Raw genomic sequence first — 23,535 nt, 5'->3', positions numbered from 1 at the left:
TCACTTCAAGTGAAATCCAAATGATAAGAGCCAATTCAAAGCTACCATGGTAGAAGCATCACAAAACCATGCCTTAATCGTGTTGCAAAATCCCATGCCACACCTAGACGAGTTAACACAACAATGACAAAATTCCAACAAATGAGGACATGCTTTTGTAATGTCCATGTTTAACAAGAGTGCTCCTTGACCCAACCCCAACATCCATGAGGAATCTAAATTTAGGAACCATATCATGAATTTTTCGATCATGGACAAGCCATACCGCTTTAGATAAACTATCATGGGAACCACAAATTTAATCCAATTGGAGCCTCATGGAAGATCTCATAGGAGAGGTTTTAACCTCATGATTGGGAACCAATGGCCTAAATTGCATTTTCCCAAGATTTCGACAATGATTTAATTAAGCTCTTATTAATAAAGAAGCTATTATTACGAGAATTGTTCAATAGATAAAATAGATCTTCGACACACATCTTGAGTAGCTATCAAGAATTCAACTTGGAATCCATCAAGGGTCAAGGACTTTCCCTTCTCCAAGAAGTTTGAGAGCATAAGAGACCTCATCAATTGAAAAATGGCACTCTTAAGAGCAAGGCAATCTACACTAGTCAATTCACTTGGATGTTTAGAAATGCATCCATTCATGGCACCCAATCAATTGTTTGTCTTAGACTCTACAACCACCAAAGAGGATGTGTGTTTTCCAAAGACTTTCACCATCTCCACATAATAACAACCTCTCCACTCTCATTCAAGACCATTGAGATTTTCTATTGTTGCTTTTGAGGGTTGAGGAGGAAAATTTGTTGGGCACATCAATGAGGAGACCCCACCAACTCTTCAATTAAACCCTGCCTCTTGAAATCGAAATTTTTTCAATCCCCTTCGAAAAGTCTTCAATTGTCTCTCATAATAGGAATAACATCTATTCAATAGCGTCTACACTTGGACAACACAAAATACAGAATGCAACTATCTACTAGCCATGACACTAAGAGAAATGAGCCACCACTAGGATACAAGCTTTCCAATGCCTTTAGGGTTGGCAAACTTCATGGTCATCTATGAAAAACACTTGAACTACACAAATTTAGAATCTTGCAAACAAGAGGTTTAATTTAGAAAGGAGCTCAACCTCCTAGTACCATTTTGATTGCCAATAGTACAATGAAGTGATCAAAGATTAAAACTTCAAAAAGCACATGCAATTTGCCTCCTGCAACAAACATGCCACTAGCCACCACTCACCACATAGACCCTACTAAGCCGAGTAAAACGGCAAGTGATATCATCCTACTGCAGTTGTCTTCGCTAGTTCTTGGCACCATGCACGGTTTGAATGCAAATGCACACACTTCACTTAAACCATTTGTATTTTTATTGCATGCAAACCCTCTTTAGAACCATTGGAACCTAAGGTTCCAATAGCTCAAGTTCTTCCCATTCTATAGTGGGAGGTAATGCCTTTCATCCAATGGGCGCTCAAGGTATGCATCTAGGATTATTCTTTTTAATCCATGCCTAAAAATCAATCGATCAACTAAGATATCAACCAAACAATCAGAATGTAATATCCGCAGACCTCCAAGCAACAACTGATAGCTTGGCCTTCCTACAAATCAGATAACACAAAAGTTATAAGGACACACTAAATATTAGCAACCGTCACATATACTTGCATTACCACTCCTTCTGGTTGTCTTAGGCTATCATCCACCATTTTCAAAACCTTTGTAAATTAGAAGTATTAAAGTTTTAGCCAAAGAGGGGTGGGTGTGGGTGTTTGGGAAGGAGGGGTGTGGGTGAATGGGTGTGCATGCCAAGTGCATATGCACATGGCACTCTTATGCACCAATTAAGGTTATTTTCATGGGGGGAAGCGCTTGGGGAAAGAAAAGTTGGGCATGAGAGCAAAAATTTGCACAATTGGAATTTGGGAGGTTCAAAACGTGCGGTTCCATTTCAAAGTAGGAATTGGGTGGGCGAATGTGCACTGTTGTAGTCAATGATACGCCATGACATCCTCATCTCAAAATTGCCAATCCAAGATTCGAATGGGGAAGTCGGGAACGAAGCCCAAAGCGTTGAAAGGGCACGCTAAAAATAGAGTCGCCTATGTCATACAATCTACTGAGTAACCTTCAAAAGAAACGCTAACGAAAGCCATATTTTCCTCTGAACTGTAACACTTACGACTCTGCCAAAACCTTGCCATTCTTGTTAGACTGCTCTTCGCGAAAAAGAAGGGGTTCCAAACCTTCACCGAAGTATGTGCAATTAGGCTCTTGACACTGTTCAACCTTGCTTGTTAAGATTCCATCAACCGACCGCCATCATTAGCTGAATGGCTGGCATCCGTTACTGTCTCCTGTGGCATATCAGACTGATCGGTATTATGTTGAGACCACAACCTCAATTCTGGAAAATCCCTTTGAGCGACCATGTCAGCTGGCTCTTTCGACATGATATTGTGGTAAATGTTTGCATTTACCACGATTTCACTTGTATCAAGGTCTGCTCCTAACGCAGGCCTCTCTGTGCATGCGATTTGATCCTTACCTTCTTTCTGTTGTAAATCCAGCGACAGTGCATTCTCTTGGATGTTATCAGCCATGTCCACTTCTGGTTCCAATACAGATTCCTGCATGGATTCCGCTTGACCAGGATGCAAATTGTGGTACTGTAAATCCAGTGTCAAAAAATCTCCTTCAACGTTCTCGACTTTCTTGGGACTGTCCTGCTCTGGTGCTAACGGAGGCCCCTGCATATATACACTTTGTCGAGGAGATGAGACTGGTTGCTGCAAATCTAATGCCAGATCACTTTCTTCAATGCTAATAGACTTCAACTGGACTGTCTCCTGCTGCTCTTGGACTGTAGAGGGCTCCGGTATAGACCTTCTTTGCAAGTTCTGTTGCTGAAGATCCTTTGTTAGAGAATCTCCATGACCTATTTCCTGCTGTGAGACATAGGAGGCTGCTTCAGTGTATCTTTCCTGTTCAGGCCCTATATTCTCATGATGAGTAGCCAATTCAGGATCCCCTCTTGTTGGAGAGACAGCTGGTCCCTGCTGTATTAATTGTTCAGATGCTGACTGCCCCTTCAGCTTCTGAGACCCGATATCTTTAAAGCAAGTCTGAGTTTTCAAAGTTGGTGCCTGAGACTCACTAACAATCGTGTTTGGTGTGATAGGTGCAAGACTCTGAGTTGCAAAATCTGACACAGGAGATGATTCGGCTACAGAACCAACTGGACTAGGTTTTGGTATGGAGGGAATAACAACATTCTGATCTCGAACTGTTGTCTTTACCTTAGGAGCGATATCATTGACTTTGGACAATGGCAGAGACATTCCTGGTTCAAAAACCAGACCTCGGAGAACAATTGGCGAGTCCCCAACTTTGACAGTGAGGAGGAACCCAGCATCAAAAGAACCATCAACAGTTCCATAGACTTCTTGTCCAATGAAACTTTTCTCTTGTCCTCTTTTTTCTTGTCCTGCAGTAGAGTCGTTCTTTTTCAACCTAGGCTTTTTCACCCTGCTGTCTGATTTTGACATTTCAGCATCCCTTGAATTGCTCATAGGTAGCTCCAAAAGGGTTCAATGGAACCTGGTCATGACAGAAATCAAAAGTCTTAAAAGTCTTTATATGATGTAGAATCATACTGAGCACTAGCTCTGCAAACTTGCAACTCCTCTGCATTGCTTAAATATATAAAGGAAGGTTAGGACAACCACTGCTCTTAACTTATCAGTTCCCCCCACCCCCCCCCAAAAAAAAAAAAAAACCACGCAAAAGGTGACTTGGTGGCTTCTTGCAGCCACCTATATCTTTGTTGTGCCCCTGGTTCAAGGAGTGATAAATCTCTCTTCCTCCTATAGCGGCTGGATCTACCCTTTGATATCAAATTTTGTCTACATATAGAGCTTGTAGTGCCTACATTTTTGTCCATTATCACTCACTTGAGATGCTTTGTCAATTTCTTTTTCTTTCAGATGAAAGAAAATACTCCATTAATGATACCTTGGAGAAAAATCCCCTTGAGGTATAAATACATAGAACAAAGGCGGCCTTATAGAGAGCAACTGAGTACTTCATACCTACAATGGTGGCATGAACTAATCTGGTGGGCTATACCCCCTACAAAATTTTGAACCATTAACAGTAGCTCCTGAATCTGCTAGTGCACCATCTGTTGGTCTTCCTATTAATTGTACTTTAGTGCCTCTTTGAAACTCATTAGATATGGCTTGGCTTGTAGTTGCACATGCTTGACTTCTGCAATCTACAAATGCACGATCCAAGTTCACCCTCACCTAGATTCTCAATTTGACTGATACAATCAAAAGTGTATTCTAATCTGCCATCAAGTTTAAAACGATGGGTCACTAATCATTTCTAGCAAAGAGGGAGCTATCTTTCATGGCCCATTGCCTTGAAAAAGATGCAAAAGAGTTGCGTCCCATACCACAACCTTGTACCGTCCTAGTGTATGAACACATTGGCCAATGAGCCTAAGTCCAAGACGGTTAATTTCACAATTATGTGCACAAATGAGCCCTGAGTCAAACCACTTACCCATATCGTTTACTAGTCTACTGTTCAAAAGCATTTGCATCCTGTTTCGGCTGCCACATCTTGGTTATCAACATCCATAGCTCTCACCTACATCAAGCGCCTTGTCCAACTGCTGGTTGGACCTCTCCCACAACTAGATGACCTTATTTGCAGCAGTTTTAAGCTATTGTCAGCCAGATGGCCATAGTTGCACTTGTACGTAGTACGAACTGATTCGTACCGAACTGTGTCGTACGAATTCGTACAAAAAACAATTTATTTATTATTATTTTTATTTTATTTTATTTTATTTTTTTGTTTTTGTGTGGTTGTTGTTGTTGGTGGTGGTTTGGGTTGTTGACTGTTGTTGTGATGGTGGTGGTGGTGATTTTGTAGCCTTGATCGATCAACCAAGAAAGGGGATGGAAGCTTGATTAGACTCCTCATACATGTTTTGTTATGATTTATCCTAGAGCCAAAGGCCATACATAAGGTATTCAAGCAGTTCCAAACATTTCTAATTGATGTCCCATCATTTTTCACAACATGTTAGTGTCGTCAATAAATAATTCAACACCATTTGAGAATCATCAAGTAGCTTAATCCTATTGATTTTACCTTTGTTCACAGCTCATTTTGCACCACCCAACCCAAAGCATTAGTACACATTGCTAATAAAACTAGGCCAGAGGATAGCTTGGCCTAATGTACCTTTTGAGAGTACACGAATTAGTGAATGTACCATCGGTAGCTACTTTAGCCTTAGCAATGCCAAACAAAACCATAACAAAATTCATAAATCTTTTACCAAAACCTTTGTTGGTTTGTTTGGTAACTGTTAGTGAATGTACCATCAGTAGCTACTTTAGCCTTAGCAATGCCAAACAAAACCATAACAAAATTCATAAATCTTTTATCAAAACCTTTGGTGGTTTGTTTGGTAACTGTTGGTCTCATAGGTCATTTTGGCCTCTTGTAGACATTAATAAAGCATCTCATGTCATTTCATCTCTCTCTCTCTCTCTCTCTCTCTCTCTCTCTCTCTCTCTCTCTCAAGCATACATGCCTCTTATTTGTATGATCATTCATGTATGATGTATCCACTTCTATGTATGTACTTTTAAGTTGTAGCGCATGTTGTGCATGCAGCATATGCCATAGAGGTTTTAGTATGTTACCCTCAAGTATTCATCTTATATACTCCAATAGCATTGCTATTTAGACTTTAAACATCTATTCTATCATCTATAGTTCAAAATAATGATGTTAAATTTTTTTTCGTACTAATATCGTATCATAACTTATAAAATCTTAAGGTATCATTTAGTACCGTATTTTATCGTACCGTGTACCGTACCATACTTTTCGTACCTAACAACTATGCAAATGGCATCATCAAGTGCTGCACTTTCAGTCACTATCATCAGCTGTAACCTATTCTCCACATGGCAACTGCATACAACCCTGCATTTTGACCAAGCACAGCTGCATTTTTAGCCTCACATATCAGGTGAACCTGCGATTTGCATCTACAACAGGTCCTTGATCAGATTTCAATCACATTCTACCCCAATTTGAGCTACTATGTTTTATCACCCCCAGCTCCACTTGGCTGCATCTTCATCTGATTTCGTGATATTGCTGCACTCTGGATCCATCATTGGAGGATAACACTATCTAACAATCTCCCTCAGCCCGCCACACGGGAGTTGATGATTGTTGGACATGTCTGCTCCTTGAGCATCACATCTATATCATCTTCTCCAATCATTCATTATTCAATTTTCATACTTTCATCAGATTCTACTTCTTGTCTATTTTTTATTTTAGTGTTTTTATTTGAGTTATTGTGCTTTTGTGCTCATAACTTTTGTTTGCTCAACGCAAAGTGGTCATACATTCTATGTTTTCTCAATGTGAACCACGTGATATCTTCACATGGTATCAAAGTTGGTGCTCTTCTAAAGAGTGTCATTCTCACTATAGCTGAGATACCTTTCTCTTGGGAAACTACTGTATCCCAAGTTTCTACATTGGAGGCCTTGAGACGGCATTATCCTCTCACAATGAAAAAGGGGGACGCATCATCCCCCTTATCCTTATTTACTAAATGTCGAACTTGGAATTCACAAAGCACATGCATAGAGATATCTGCCTTGACTACACTCCTGTCTTGACTCTACACTCCTTTAGAAGTAGCACATCAATTAGAGTTAGTAGTGAGCTCGGTCTCCACTCAAGGAGGATATAATCAATTCAAGACGACTAGTGAACCCTCATGATTCATATGAGCTGAGATTCTCATTTGTTACTCCATCTCTTGTGCAAGATCCAGTCGTAAGCCAATGCTTGCTTCACTTCACACTTCCATTCATTTGAGCATGCTTAGATGGCATCAAACAGCTACAATCTATGATTCTAGAGATATTTGCTGCTGTCTACTAACAGTCTTAACTGTTTCAGGTCTGCCAAACATGTGGTTCTGCTGTTCGAGCTCCTCAACCTTGCATTTATACTCTTAGCCCTTCCTTCAAGGTGCCCTGTTTATAGCTACTCGGTGACACCTTTCTTGTCACAAGCCATTTGTTTCCAGCTGCAACAATTGGCTGTACCCTGCATTTCCTCCTGCTGCAACTGTCATGAGGACTGTTTTGCCAAGGCTGTTATTGTTGTCACCTGCTGTTATCCACCTCCAAAACCTTGCGCTAGTGGACAATCGCTTCTGACTGCTGGTAAAATGTCGATTTTTGCTGATCTGGCTATTTTCGCACACTTACACTTTTCTTTTTCAGCTTCAAAGATGTGTTGCTCGTTCTGATTTATCACTACATTCACTTCACTATTATGCCAATCTCTAGGGACTATATTCTCTTGACTCCTTGTATACGTTGAGATATCGAGCTCCACTCGTGATATGCCAGGGTGACCGTTGTGCATTTATGTCACCGACTTGTTAGCTGTAGATGCGGTTGGTACACCGCCCATGAATAATAGCTAGATGACAACTATCCTTATCTACTCTAGTTCATGGCTCAGTTAGTATGCCACCTTAGTTAGTTGAGTTTGGTTTGAGACCCATATATAGGGTTCTTCTATTTCTATGTACTTGAGTTCTTTTTGGCTTACACAACTAAGAAGAGGAAAACTGTTTTCAACCTCCACCTGTGTGTGTATTCCCCCATTGTGCAAGCAAGAAAGCTACAAGTGAGACTCCTTCCTTCTCTCCCACAATTTTGACATGGTATCAGAGCCTGGTTCGTGGTAAGGAGCTCAAGAAAGCAAACCAAGTTCGCGGTGTTCTGGTAAGAGGACCAGTGTTGCTTTCATTTTTTGAGTTTGAGAGCAAGTCTCTGCAGGTAGCACAGCCGGAAAGTGCAAGAGTGCATTGTCTCAGATTGAGACGCCCTTCGCGGTGTAGCAAGAGGACAGTATATGCTGCGGGAGAGGGCTTTCGCCCTTGGTTGCCCTGTTTTTTTTACTCGAGACAATTTCGGGGCTTGTTTTGGAGACGGAAGTTTTCCGCACGCACTCAGGAAAAGGCCCTGTTTTATGCTGTGCGACCACTATTCTACAGGTCGGTGAAAAATTACTGTAGAAATTGCATCGTATGCCTGTGCGCAGAGACATTGGGAGTTACAGAATCATCCTTGTTGCCTATTGATGCAAAATCATCACTAGGAAGTGACTGTGTGGTCAAATACCACTTTCGTCCGTTTTGCAGATTTGCCCTTGTGAGGCTGAAGATATGTTTTTTACAGTGACAGAATTTTTTACAGTGTTCTGTAATGGCATCTGATTCTCTTTCACAGATTGTCACTAAAAAGCTTGACAATAACAACTTCCAAACATGAAAGTTTAGAATGACGAATTTCCTTATGGGAAAAGGATATTGAAAATTCGTTGCAAGAAATGAAGAAGAACCAGCAGTTCTTCCTGATGTTCCCAATCAACAGCAAATGCAAGCATTTAAAGGATGGCATGAGAGAGCTAGAAAAGTTATGTATTGGCTGTCTATCAGTATTTCAGACTCTATGATTGTGTATATTCAGGATGCAAGTACGCCAAAGGAGGCATGGGATACTTTGTCAAAAATATATAGCACAAATACGCAAGCCAGGAAAATGCAGCTCAAGCTTGATGATTTAGTTTCTGTGACCTTGAATGGTTTAGGAAAACATTATGCACAATTCCGAACATCCATTTCCGTCCGTGAAAGATTTCTTGATTTTGAGGAGTTGATTGCTCTTCTAATTTCTGAGGAGCAAAGAAATGGTGGTGCATCTTCTTCAGGAGAAACTTCAAAAGAAACTGTCTTCTACTCAAATGCTGGAAGAGATAGAGGCAGAGGTAGAGGAGGCCGATCTGGAGGCCAAGGTAGAAATCAGAATATGCAGCAAACTCAAGAAAACCAGTCCTATGAAGGAGGACGTGGTAACTCTAGAGGCAGAGGGAGCCAAAGAGGTCGTGGTGAATGGCAAAGAGGCCAAAATGTAAACAGCAATGTTGAATGCTACTACTGTGGTAAAATGGGTCATGTGGCTAAAGACTACTATAAAAAACAGAATGACATCATGAATGGAAAATTGCAATAAGGGAATTATGCATCTTCTAGTAGACAGGGTGATGACAGAAACGAGCATTTGTTTATGGTGCAACACATGACCAATTCTGTGACAAGTGCAGAAGAAAGCAACGATGTGTGGTATGTTGACTCAACCACATGACAGGTCATGCAGAATGGATGCAGGACGCAAGGAAAATGAAAAAACCAGGATTTGTGGAGACTGATGATGATATTGTACATCCTATTGTGCAGATTGCAAAAATTCATTTGTCTATGCAAGATGGGAAAAAGAAATACCTGTCGGCTGTATTTCATGTCCCGAATATCACTAAGAACTTGGTTTCTGTTGGTCAAATGGTTGAGCAGGGCTTGCAAGTCAAATTTAATTCTCATGGATGCTTTGTTGAGGATATGAAAAATAAAGGTCACTTGATAGCAAAAGAAAAGAAAAATGGCAGAATGTTTACGTTGGATGCAAACATGCCTGAATTGAGTGCAGCAATGTTTGCACATGGGACCAGTGTAGTTGCAGATATTGATATCTGGGATAAACGCATTGGTCATGTTAATGTACAGCGACTTAAATCAATGCAAGCCCAAAATATTATTGCAGGATTGCTTAAATTCAAGGTTGCAGAAATGTATAAGGTATGTGAAGTCTGTCAGTGTGGAAAACAGGCAAGGAAACAATTTCCTAGACATGTTCAAGAGAGTAAGAAGCCATTGGAATTAATCCACTCTGATGTGTGGACTACTAAAGCTCCATCTCTTGGAGGCTGTCATTATTTTGTCACTTTTATTGATGACTATAGCAAAAAAGTTTAGGTGTATTTTATAAAAAAGAAAAGTGAAATTTTTGGGCATTTCAAAACTCTTAAAGCTATGGTTGAAAAAGAAACAGACCTGCAAATAAAATGCCTAAGGTCAAATGGAGGGGGAGAGTACCTCTCAAATGAGTTTGCAAGGTTCCTACAGGAACATAGCATAAAGCAGCAATATTCATGCAGTCATACGCCATAACAAAATGGAATTGCAGAAAGGAAAAATAGGCATATTGAAGAGGTATCTCGTGCCATGCTCAATGAAAAAGACTTGCCAGATTTTTACTGGGCTGAAGCAGTTGCTACAGCAGTCTACATAATGAACAGGACTCCCACTGCAGTAATACATGGGATGACTCCAGAGGAGAGGTATACTGGTAGGAAACCAGATATTTCTCATTTGAAGATTTTTTGTTGCATTGCCTATGTTCATATGTCAGATGAGTTGAGATCCAAGTTGGATCCAAAAGCTGATAAGTGCATCTTTATTGGTTACTCTCTGCAGCAGAAATGGTATAGGTGCTATAACCCTTCTACTCGTAAGTTTACAGTGAGCAGAGATGTTTTAATGAGATGAGTAGCTGGTATAAATTAGTAAATGTGATTGATAATGTAGATGCACAAAATGGTAATGCTGCACAGAATTCGCAACAGCAGTCACAAAATATTAGTGGACCTGGAGTGTCCTCTAGCAGTGGTTCACATTCTTCGCCATGGACAGGTAGATTGAGATCAAGAGAATCTCCTTAAAACAATGCAGATAGTGGTATGCAGGTTTCACGAAAAGAAAAAAAGAAGGTATATCAGCCCATGTTTGATGTGAATACAGATCACTCTTATGTGGATGGTGAATCCAGTGGCTCAGAACAGAGCATTGATGATGAGTTGGATATTCTTTCTATTATTACACCTGGAGTAAGGAAGACCAGGAATGTTTTGAGAGCACTTGGAAGTGAACCTACTTTACGCAAGTCTACCAGAGCTAAGTATCCCGTGGATAGCGGAAATATGATGGATTTACAGCCATTCACTATACCTATATGGTCAAAGTGATACAGGAACCAAAACCCACTTCTTTTGAGCAAGCTATGGAAAAAGAAAAATGGGAGAAAGCCATGGATGAAGAAATGGATGCCTTGGAAGCAAATGCTACATGGGAATTGGTATCTTTGCCTAAAGATAAAAATGCAATTGGTTGTAAGTGGGTTTATAAGATGAAGCACAATGCAGATGGTTCTGTGAACAGATACAAGGCAAGATTAGTAGTCAAGAGGTATGCACAAACATATGGCATTGATTATGAAGAAACATTCAGTCCGGTTGCAAGGATGGCAACCGTAAGAGCAGTCATTGCTATGGCTGCATCAAAGGATTGATCTTTACATCAAATAGATATAAAGAATGCCTTCTTGCATGGTGATTTGCAAGAAGAGGTATATATGGAGCAGCCACCAGGTTATGTGCATGCTGTTCATCTTGAGTTTGTTTGCAGGTTGAAGAAAGCCTTGTATGGCTTGAAGCAAGCACCTAGAGCATGGTCTGACAAGATAGGACAGTATCTTATCACTATTTGCTTTCAGATTTCCAAGGTAGATTTCTCACTTTATGTGAGAAAAACAAAGAAATGTATTATGCTACTTGTCATTTATGTTGATTTGATTATGACAGGTGATAGTGATGAAGATATCCTTCATATGAATGCTATTGAAGCAGAAGTTTGAGATGAAGGATTTGAGAAAGCTGCGTTATTTCTTGGGCATTGAGGTGATTAGATCACCAAGTGGGATATGGCTCTTGCAGAGACAGTATGAATTGGACATGCTGTCCAAATATGGGATGACAGGCTGTAAGCCTATTTCAGTTCCTTTGGAGCAGAATGTGAAGCTGAGCGCAGATGCAGGTGAGTTTCTCGAAGACCCTACTATGTACAGACGCATAGTAGGAAGTTTGATTTATATGACTATTATCACACCAGATTTGAGCTATACTGTTGGATTGGTAAGTCAGTTTATGCAAGCTCCAAGGAAACCGCATTTGGATGCGGCTAGACGCATACTCAGGTATATGAAGTCCACATTGCAATATGGACTATTTTATGAGACTGGGGTTCAGATACAGTTGCATGGATAAACCGATGCTGATTGGGTTGGTAGTATTTCTGATAGACAATCTACCAGTGGATATGTGTTCTCTTTTGGGAGTGTTGCAATCACTTGAAGCAGTAAGAAACAGCCTACAGTTGCCTTGTCGAGCACAGAGGCCGAGTACAGGGATGCAACAACGGCTACATATGAGGTAGCTTGGTTGCATAAGCTACTTCATGATATGCATCAACCTACAGATGGGCCAGTTGTCATTTATTGTGATAACATGAGCAGTATACACTTGACAAATAACCCAGTCTATCATGCTAGAACAAAGCACATTGAGGTACATTATCACTATGTGCGGAAGAGAGTTTTAGTAGGTCTTATTGATCTAGTTTATGTCAACACAGAGGATCAGATAGCTGACATATTCACGAAGGCATTGGGCACAGAGAAGCTGCACAAATTCAGAGACCTGCTTGGTGTGCAAAAATTGGGATTGAGCTCGAGGGGAAGTGTTGAGATATCGAGCTCCACTCGTGATATGCCAGGGTGACCGTTGTGCATTTATGTCACCGACTTGTTAGCTGTAGATGCGGTTGGTACACCGCCCATGAATAATAGCTAGATGACAACTATCCTTATCTACTCTAGTTTGTGGCTCCGTTAGTATGCCACCTTAGTTAGTTGAGTTTGGTTTGAGACCCATATATAGGGTTCTTCTATTTCTATGTACTTGAGTTTTTTTTGGCTTACACAACTAAGAAGAGGACACCTGTGTGTGTATTCCCCCATTGTGCAAGCAAGAAAGCTACAAGTGAGATTCCTTCCTTCTCTCCCACAATTTTGACAGTATATGTGAGGAACTGAACTCTTGATTGGTCTATTTGACCACCAGTGCCTCAAGTATATCTCTCAAACCCTTTCTCATTCTAGCTTCATCCACTCCTTGTGGCACTTTTGTGTACCACTGATGATAAGCTTAAACAGTCTCACTACTTTACTTGGAGTGACGTTAGTAAGGTGTGGTTTGTGCAAAAGCTATTACGGTACATCATATTGGCATGGACGACTCATCCTCAATAACCATCTTCATTATCATCTGATTGGCGTAAGGAAAATTCTGAGAAAGCATTCCTGGATTGGAACTCCAACAATACCACTGTATACTCAGCACTTCTTTAGTACATCTCTCAAAGGAAGTTCTATCGGAAATCACCTCCCAGGAGGCTTCTCCCAAGGCTTAGGTCAAGCTTACCAGATATACAAGCATCATTCACACAAGTCATTACCCTTTTTGGTTAACTTTAGACCATCAAAGTCAAGCCGATGGACTCCATTTAGTGTTTTTCTCTATGAGGGATGACAATCCAAAACCAATTTCACCATGCAAGCTGCCCAATGATGTGGCCAATGCTTTGAGAGATCATACTTCATCAAATCCCATGAGCGCCCAACTTATAACATCCATGTTACAACACGAGTCCACCCTCAAGTTATAAGTGAAGTTTTGTAAGCTTGTATCTATTCATGCTATCAACTCCTGGTCGTAAGCTCCATCAAAGTCTTTATGAAGACAAAGAAGCTCCGATTGTCTTTGAGCCCTTTCTTTGTGTGCATTTCAATTTTCAGACTATTTTAGTGCGTTCGCACTAGCTGTTTGAGAGATCCAGCTCAGAGCATTTCTTTTTCAGTTCCCAAAGGCTGCGTTCACACTGATGCGATCAATTTTAGGCTAGCAATCAACATTTTCTCCAGTCAGCCTGTACTAAATGCATTGCCAAGGCCAGGTCGGCCACTTTCAGCACATGCTCTTGCAATGGCCGGCCAGACTTGGACTGCGTCATCTAGTTATAGCAGCCCCAATTCATTGGCAGTCATTCTATCTTGCAGATTATCAGCCAGAGCAGCAATGGAACAGGAACGGGAATGGAAATGGAAACGGAAACGGGAACAGCAGGTCTTGAGGAAACAAGAATGGAAACAAGGCTCCAAGGGAAACGAAAATTGAAACTGGCCTTTGGAAGCCCAAAGGGCAATACACTACATTTTAGCCAACACTTAATTCAACTTAACAGTTAATTCAGCGAAAAACTCCACACACAACTAGAGCTAAAGTGCTCCTACACCACACATCGACACTTGTTGGTCCTAAAGCTTGGCGCCCCTTTCAATATTTCTTTAGATTACTAAAATATGCTTGAAATTGGTTATAAATGATTGTATATTCAGTGATTTCTCGCAACATAACTGATCCACAGGTACACAATGGCCTTGACACCTTTACCGCTAGCCTTTAACTAGGTCTAGAGTGTTCAAACCCTAGAAATAACAACACGCATTAGAACCTAATTTCATGAAGCATTTGTTGAGATAACTCTCCTATATAGTTCCCATATAGTCCCACACTATTCCTCTCACAAACAGGGGGATTTCTCGTAATGAAACTATAAAAATGTTGTTCTCTTTACAACAAAAGTTCCCAAAAAGTACACTAGACTTGAGATCTCGAAGAACAAAGATCTCAATCCATAGTACTGTCATAACCTGTTTTTCTAATATTTAACTCAAAAACAACAACATACCTTGTTATATATGGAGTAACAAGGCTCCCCAATAAAATCCCCATGCCAAGAGGAGAAAAATTAGCTATTGTCCAAACTCCATCTATACTGTAAGCTCATTCCGTGGCTGAAATTCGCAATTTTTGTAAGAAAGAGAAAAGTGGCTGTCTCCAAACTTTGGTTACCCCAAATGAGAGAGAAGAAGCCCCAACCTCACATGGAAAGCATTGTGAATCTTCCAATGATCAAGTAGCTTCAACCTATAAGTCACCTACTTGATCCTTTGCAACACTTTGAAAGGCCCATAATACCTCAAACTAAGTTTAGAGAAAAGACATTCTTTACCCTCCATTTTCTTCAACCTCGCCTTTTCAAAATATAACAAGACCCAATCACCCTCTGCAAATGCCAAAGCTTTGCAATGACAATCAACCGTTTTTTTTTGTTTTGCTCGAGTCTTTTGGCGAGCTATCTTTACTTTAGTATAAGCTTCATCCAAACTCTTGACATACTTGTCGACCTCAAAGATCTTATCTTTTGTATGCAAAATGGGTGGGACTTTCCCCCCTTCCACAATCTTAAGCGGTGCCTTCTCAATGAAACTATACATTGTGTTGTTATAAGCATATTCCACAAGAGGCAAAAACTATCTCCATTTCGTTTTATGCTCAAACACATAGCATTTCAAAATATCTAAAACAATAGCATTTTCTTCTTCAAACTACCCATCTATCCGTGGATGAAGAGAAGATGAGAACTTTAGGATGGTATCCATATTCTCAAAAATACCTCTCCAAAAGAGACTCGTCATGGGAGGATCTCTACTAATCACAACAAACTATGGCATGTAATGATATTTAAAGATATCTCTTTTCTCACAAAAATAAAATGAGTCTGTTTACTAAACCTGCAAATAATGGTCTATATGCCATCATTCCCTATAGGTGTCCTAAAAAGATCAAAGATTTTGCCCACAAGGGGAGATGGTCCTAGGCCCTAGAGAAATTGTGCCTAAACAAAATCAACAAATCAATCATTGCTTACTTAAAACCTGAAAATATCAATAATCAATCATGAAAACATCACATAGTACCTTCAACCTACTCTTGACAATTCGAACGTGTGCACGTAACTTCCAATAATCCAAATGTGTGGACATAACTCCAACACGCCCCATACTACTGCAAGGAGTCACTTTTTCCATGTTCCCCAAAGGGAAATGAAATCAAATCGCATTCCCCCTTAACAAGCATTTCCCAATTTTCTTGAATTTTTTTGGGTATGGAATGCATTCCCACATTCCCAAGGGGTTGGGACAGTGTTTCCCTACTACTATGTTTTCAGCACTCTCCATCCACCAGTAGCTCTCCATCATTCGATGCTTTCTGTATCTCATAAACTTGATCCAGTGCCAATTTGTATTCATCATTCTTCGGAGTTCCATGCAAATTTCTTCTTCTGCTCTCTACTTTCTCTTCAATTTCTCTTCCTTTCTCTCTCTGTGTTTATGTTCGTCCATTGTGCACTCACACGGTATCATTTTAACAAGCAGACCCAAAAGGTTCTACAAAGAGGAGACCACACTCTACTTGCTATTTGGTGAAGATTTTTCATGAACACTGATTTTCTGCATTGGGCATCTACACCTTGTGTTGCAACAGTTTAGTATATATTTGCTATCATCTCTTGGACCTTGGTTGTGAGCTACATCAATCAAACACAAATGAAGGAGCTCTAACTATCTTTCAGCCCTTTCGTTGTGTGCATTTCAGTGTTCGAACTGTTTTAGTGTATTCACATTGGCTGTTTGAGAGATGCCTCAAGGCTGTCTTCGCACTACTACGAATAGTTTAAGGCTAGTGAACAACATTTCCTCCAATTGGCCTACATTATCGCCAAGAGCAGATTGGCCACTTTCAGCACATGCTCTTGCAATGGTCTACAGCCAACCAGAGTTAACTGCCCACTGATGGCATTCCTTTATCATCTATTGCTTTTGCCATCACCAACCTGATCCAATGCCCTCACTGACATTCGGGTTGCTTGCAAGGACTAGTCAATCCAATTCGTATTCATTATTCTTTGGAGTCCAATGCAGACTTCTTCCATTCTCTGACATTTGGGTTGCATGCAATGACTAGTCAATCCAATTTGTATTCAGTATTCTTTGGAGTCCAATGCAGATTTCTTCTTCCATTCTCTGCTTTCTCTTCACTCTCACTTTCCTTCTCTCTATGTGATCTAATTATCATTGTTGTATGTATTATGAGGTTACACATTTTTGGGTAGACCTTTTGCTATGATATAGGACATGGTGGGGGTTTTGGGAGCTTCCGTGTCTACCATGAGTATAGTTTTATTGTACTCAACACCCATGATTTAAGAGAGGATATTAGTAGCATCCAACATTTCATGGGTCAATAGGCAGTTTATTTGACCTTTATTTAAGCGCATGCATGGATAGCCAAGTGGCTTATTTTGGGTGTAGTCCACTATCTCAAGTTTCATCATAATGGCCTCGTTGGTCTTCATGGCAGTCTCCATGGTCTTGGTTATTCTCTTGATTCAAGTGGTCCTTCCACTCATAGCACTTTGAAATTTGCAAAGACTACTTCCCATGAACAACCGGTTCAAACCTCCATGAGCTTCCATATAAACAAGTATGATCGAGCTTGGTAGAGGGTTGAAGGGAGGGAAAACATAGCAACTCAATGAAAACACACCAAACTAAAATCTCTCCATGCAACACTTGGGGATGCTGCCATGTGAGTGCATAAAACAAAAGAAAGAGAACATTGAAATAAAGAAAGAGTAAGGAAAAAAAAACACAAACAACGATGAAGAAAACAAAATGCTAACTGAATGCAAAGAAAATTGAGTATAAACCCTTGCACATGTGGAAGATGCCATGTTAGCAAGGACACTAGATTTCAAGTATTAGAGTGAGAAAGCAGGCAATGATGAGGAGTGGAGATGAGCAAGAGGTCTGATGTGGTTGACACAATTGTACCATTGTTACATATGGCTGATACACATGCAAGGCTCGTATGGCTATCAATTATTGTGTTAGGAGCTGCCTTAATTTATGAAAATCAACCTACCCTATTCAAGAGTCAATATCCTTGACACCTCTATACACCACACCATCAAAGAAAATGAATCCTTCAAAACAATTATCCACATGAACAAACTTTGGAGTCCTGTGCATGTAGAATGATATAGATACACAAAGAGACAAGAGTCATCCTAAGACTTGTAAAATAGGAAAGTGCTCTGTTTGAGTTCTTTATGCTAGAAAAATGGGAAATATGCTTGTTTGGTGGGAGTCATAGCTCCAAATCGATTGCTGATCATTGTGCATTGTGACTAGGTCATCTTTGTAAAGGTTATGTTCAAAAGCAATCAAATTTTAGGTTTGATTAAGTAGAGCCAAAAATAGAGAAACGAGTAGGGAGAGAGAAATGAATAGGGTGAGAAGTTATTACAATGTTTTTTCTCATTTTTTTCCTTTTGGTTTGATAGATGTATGATGAATGGATGTTTGGATTTGTTGTTACCACGCTTTTTTCTTGTTGCTTTCTTTTCCTGTCGGTTTGATAAATGTATGACGGATGGATGTTTGGATTCATTGTTACTACACTTTTTTCTAGGTGTCGTTGTTTGAGTTTGAGTTGAGTTTTCACCACAATGTGAGGTGGGTGTGGTGCAGTTTCATTGCATATGATTGTGGGACATGCACATGTCTTGGTTAAGGGTAGTAAATGCCCTCATAAGGGCCAACAAAAGTATCCATTGTCAAAAGCCAAAACTCGGTGTATGACAAAGTGGTCTACACTTAAGTATAAGTATACTTAAGTATAATTATACTTATAAGTGTATGGCAAGGTGTTCTATACTTAATGCCTTAGAAATGTGTGGAAAAGTAGCTTGTGAATGTCCTTATAAATGAGGACACAATACTTTTTGCTTGGATGGAAAGTAATTGTCTCTTATGGAGTATTGTTATACTCTCTTAGTAGCCCATTTATGGACGTTTGGGTTGCTTTAGCTCTATGGGCTATGGTGCTCTCTCACTTAGTTTGCCCTTTTGTGGATACTCCAGCCACTTCAGCTCTATGGGCTATGGCTTCTATCTTTAGCTAGTTGGTAAATCAAACTAAAATAAGGGATAAGTATCGCTAGCTTGGTTAAATGTGCTCTTTTGGTAGCGTATGTTATAATCACACACTAGGATGAGTTTTGCTCGCCTTACCTTGAGGCTTCAAAGGTTGAGTTGCTTGCAGAGAAACATAAAAGAATGTTGGGCCTTCTTATAGATAAATGGACATCACACAAAACTCTATCAAAGCTATTGATTCCCACTAAACAAGCCCTTTTTCCCTTTTTCTAGAATAGAGAATTCAAAGATAGCTCTTTCCTATTTTACAAGTCATGCGACACTTCTTGTCTCTCTGTGTATCATTCTACCTGCGACAACTCTAAGATCATTGACATTATATAAAACACTCAAATATTAAAGAGCATAATGAGCCTCTTGTGGCAACATTCAAGTACACAACTAATAACTAGTGTAAAAGAGAAAAGCTTCACCCACATGGATACAAAACTCTCCCAAGTATAAAAATTATGAGTACACCTACTTCAGTCAAATGGTTACTAGCTAAGAGACCAATTTTATCACTGTGTCTAAGGGCATCAGCCAAACCTTCTACACTTTAAACTTACTAGGAAAGGATGTGATTAATGACTTTGATACTGTGATCGATTGTCTTACACTAGTGAAAGAACATATAAAACATTGGACTGCACTATCTACTTGACTGTTTATGGCTACCAAATATGCAATGATTTTATCAATCACTTTTGAGCTCATCGCCAAGAATTTAATTGCTTCAAACTTACTAGGGCACATTGTAATAAACACAATTTAATGAGGTGGATCCAATATGTCCACATTTTCTAGACAAAGTTAGATATGTGACAAGCATAAAGGTATTGAAGGGTCGAAAGGCATTAAGACAAGCTACATGGACTTGTCACACAAGCAGCCCATTACTGCCCTTCATTGTAAAAGGCTAAAACTACTAGATTTCTTGCCTTTGTACTCCATTCCTAGAGCATTAGGATCATCTCTCTCTATGGTCTACAAGCTCAACCTTGATAAGGCTGCCCTTCATTGTAAAAGGGTATTGGCCATTACCAAACTACTTTTTTTTGCCTTTGAACTTCATTCCTAGAGCATCATAATCATACCTCTCTCTATGGTCTACAATATTTTTCTTTCCACAATGCTACTCTAATAACCCATATAGATGAAATCTCTAGTGTTCACAATTGCACATGTTACATAGGGAAGAAATAGAGAGCACCTTACAATGAAGATTCATCCTCTACTTACACACATAATAATTGTCCCCACTGCAAATTTATATTTTAACTTTGATTCTCGTGCAAATACAAACTCTCAAAATTATTTGTCATTCCACCTTGAGCGGTGTAACATCTTGTCCTAGGCTCCCAAGAGGCCTTTCAAGATTGGAGCCTTGATGAACCTTCACATTACCAAGTCTAGTCAAGCTTTAAAGCTACTCCACCTATCCCTCTCCAATTAAAACCACATTAAGAGAATTAACTTGTGGCAACCTTCCAATACATCAGTTCCCAAGATCTTTGTAAACTCTTGCGTATATTAAGACTTCTTAGGAAATTTTCCATAAACATCTAAAGTCACATTTCACTCTACAGCAACAAACTATAGACACCTAACAACACAAAAAATTCATAACCCCAAAACAAACCTACCATAACCATCATAGGGCTAGAATCTATTGATCAACATTAAAAATATATTTTATACAACTTATAGCACTATTGCAATAAATACATATCTATGTTACTAAGCTCCTCGGCTCTTGTACTAGACATTAATTTCTCAAATACTAATCTTAAAAACCATCACCAATGGACTTCTTTTGTTTTTTCCATTCTTTGTCACTATTGGATCAACGTAGTTGCCATAGTGATAATTTTATGTTTAATGATTGTGTCAAAGTTCCAACCTCTCAATTATCACCCATAGAGGATCTCACCCTCTTCCAAACCATGCAATAGGTGACGAAACAACCTACAAATGCATACATGGGTAGAGTAAGTAAACGTGCATGAATATGTATATACATACATATCACACATGCACAAATATATTTTATATAGATACATAGATACAAGCATGCATGCATGTGTGTGTGTGCACAAACTCATGCATGCACATGTGTTGACACATATATAAGCATTATGTGTAACCATATGAACACATGCAAATATACATGTGTATATACAAAAGATGAAATGAAAAGCTACTAATAAAATTTTGAGATGTATAGTGTGAGAACAAAAATGCATTATTTGCTTGCACTCTTTCAATTTGCATAATACACACGAACATGTATAAGCTACTAATTACATTTTGAGATGTATAGTGTGAGAACAAAAATAAATTATTTGCTTGCCCTCTTCCAACTTGCATGAAACAAGACAAATGTACCTCACTTAGGTTACTCTTTCATGAATTGCACGGTCATCACTCTTTTGGCTCACAAAATGATCCTCAAATGAATGAACAATATATATGCAACAAATATTTCATCTTAAAATTTCTTATTCAAGATTTGAAAAACTTGGTTCCTTGAGGTAGCTAATTTCGTCCCCATGTGCTACTACATGGTGGGGCATGGCCTAATATCTACTTTGTGCCTGGGTATTATAGTAGCATGGGGCTGATGCATTCCTTTACTCTAAATACGAATGTAATGGGAAAACCTTTCATGGAAATATACTTTACACTTATTAAATACAAGAAGTACTAGGTTGAGTATTCGCTGAGTTCAATTAGCGATCAAGCATCTTGGAATAAGGAACGTAGCCAGGAACAGGGCTAAATGGGAGGTCGATTCCTCGTCAATGGAATGTCTAGGCTTTAAGTTACTCAGGTTCGTGCCAAGTTCAACGTTATCACCAAACAATACGAAGCATTGAAGCTTATCTTACAAAAAGCGCGTCCCTTGTCCAATGCAATATGTTGTGTCAGCTGTGAACCTTCTAACTCTAACAAAGCAAGAGACTAGAGCTCGTAATTCTCCTTTAGAACGGACAATGAAGACACGTGCGCACCAACAAAGAGATGCTGGAGTACTGTCAGGAAAAGGCAACACAGAATGTTCAATGCACTCTAGTCTCTAAACTTCTAAAGTACTCTCTCTCTCTCTCTCTCTCTCTCTCTCTCTCTCTCTCTCTCTCTCAGAGTATCAGTGAAGCATACATTAAAAGGTTCTTTACTAAAAAGTCAGCCTGAGGTTTTTGAGGAGAGAGTGGCATGGACCTCTCTCTCTCTCTCTCTCTCTCTGTGTCAGTATCAGTGAAGCATATATTAAAAGGTTCTGTACTGAAAAGTCAGCCTGAGGTTTTTGAGGAGAGTGGCATGGACCTCTCTCTCTCTCTCTCTCTCTCTCTCTCTCTCTCTCTGGGTGCACACTGCAGCATGCAAACAATCTTATTTACACTATCTAGGTAAAACTTAAACTTTGAACTTTGAAGAGTAGCGTTGATCTCTCTCACGCGCGCGAACTATCTCTTCAAATCGTTGGGACCACAAAAGACAAGCTGAAAGGACATGGCAAAATAGCAAAGAAGCCAGTCGACTGCAAAGGCTACGACAGACAACCACAAAAGACAAGCTGAAAGGACATGGCAAACTAGCAAAGAAGCCAGACGAGCAAGGAGAGAGAGAGAGAGAGAGAGAGATGGTGCTGATGATAATGCACTCACATAGGGTTCCACAGGAGAGAGACGACTCGAGGTAGAAGACGCGCAGCGCAGGCATCCAGAAGAGACCGCAGCGCTTGGTTTCCCGCCCTCACCCTCGGGTCTCGGCCTATACAAAAAGTATTCATTCTTGCTCTTTATACCTCACCTGAGAACTTGGGAGAAGAAGAAGAAGAAGAAGAAGAAGAAGGATGAGGCGGAGTGGTGGCGGCCGGCATGCTGGCATGGATTGTCGTTATTAGCAGTTTCCGTTTCGGCTATATAATACCTGTTCCCACGCTCATAGCTCGCTCGCATAGAAGGCTAGGAACGCCAGCAATGATGGGAACTATCAGAGTCCTACCACGCATTTAGTCACTACTTGTATTTGAAAGTAAAGGTGATTGTAATTTTAGTAAGTAGGAGAGAGAGGGCATGCATGCCACACAATGGAAACATGACTTATTTGATATCTGAAATGTCTAGCAGGTCTACATGTGGCTGCACTCCTATGGAAAGAGGGTCCATGATGTTCATCTCTCTCTCTCTCTCTCTCTCTCTCTCTCTCTCTCTCTCTCTCTCTCTCTCTGTGTGTCTCTCTCTCTCTCTCTTTGCACTACTACTTGAGGGAATCAAATAATGCACCATACTGACTTCCAGCAATGGCAAATTAATCTTACTTGCTTCAAAATGAGTTCAACAGAGCTACAAGGAAAATCTTTGCTTCCAAATCATTCAAGTTAAAGCATTAAGAATGATGAAAACAAAGAGAAGCTTTACCATGAAAGTAGAGTACAATGATAGATACATACCTTCCATTTTTATCCCATTCTAGATATAATTCATATTTTATGATATGAATGCATGGCATCTTATAATGGCACAAACTCATTAGGTCAACTATGAGCTAATGTGGTTGGCACTAGCTATCCTATTAAACCTCGTGAATGTGTTCATACAGATGGCCTAGTACAATGACATAAGACGTGTATTCTCCATTCAAACAATTTTCCAAGTTGCACATTGGTATTAATTGTAGTTTAGATGTCACCGATGCATAAAACAATGTGTTTTAGTTGGCCAATTTCAAAAAACTAATGATGATCCTAGCGATAGAAAGGAAAAACAAAGACA

The 23,535-nt window shown here is 39.8% G+C and overlaps 1 protein-coding gene across 2 annotated transcripts; it reads right to left on the bottom strand.

Annotated features, from left to right (window-relative positions):
- Positions 1-1,788: 1,788 nt before the first annotated feature.
- LOC148022621 (uncharacterized) lies at positions 1,789-22,567 on the bottom strand. Of its 2 annotated transcripts, none has more exons than XM_087695099.1 (2): positions 22,426-22,567; positions 1,789-3,617 (listed from the first exon to the last, which is right to left on the bottom strand). In XM_087695099.1, exon 2 carries the CDS (start codon positions 3,587-3,589, stop codon positions 2,315-2,317), a length of 1,275 nt encoding a protein of 424 aa, XP_087551225.1. In that variant the 5' UTR covers positions 3,590-3,617; positions 22,426-22,567; the 3' UTR covers positions 1,789-2,314. The 2 variants fall into 2 exon arrangements, 1 of the variants encoding a protein (XP_087551225.1); XR_015693479.1 differs by lacking the exon at positions 1,789-3,617 and adding an exon at positions 21,476-21,792.
- Positions 22,568-23,535: the final 968 nt, after the last annotated feature.

The sequence above is a fragment of the Lygodium microphyllum genome, chromosome 16 (genome assembly GCF_053477565.2).
Source record: "Lygodium microphyllum isolate KBCC chromosome 16, Lygodium_microphyllum_v1.1.10, whole genome shotgun sequence".
Taxonomy (NCBI): domain Eukaryota; kingdom Viridiplantae; phylum Streptophyta; class Polypodiopsida; order Schizaeales; family Lygodiaceae; genus Lygodium; species Lygodium microphyllum.
Note: the sequence above shows the minus strand (reverse complement) of the source record. Positions and strands in the feature narration are given on the sequence as shown.

Bases quoted from the DNA above. Each gene is read 5' to 3' on its own strand.
- LOC148022621 (XM_087695099.1), bottom strand. From the start codon at position 3,589: ATGAGCAATTCAAGGGATGCTGAAATGTCAAAATCAGACAGCAGGGTG.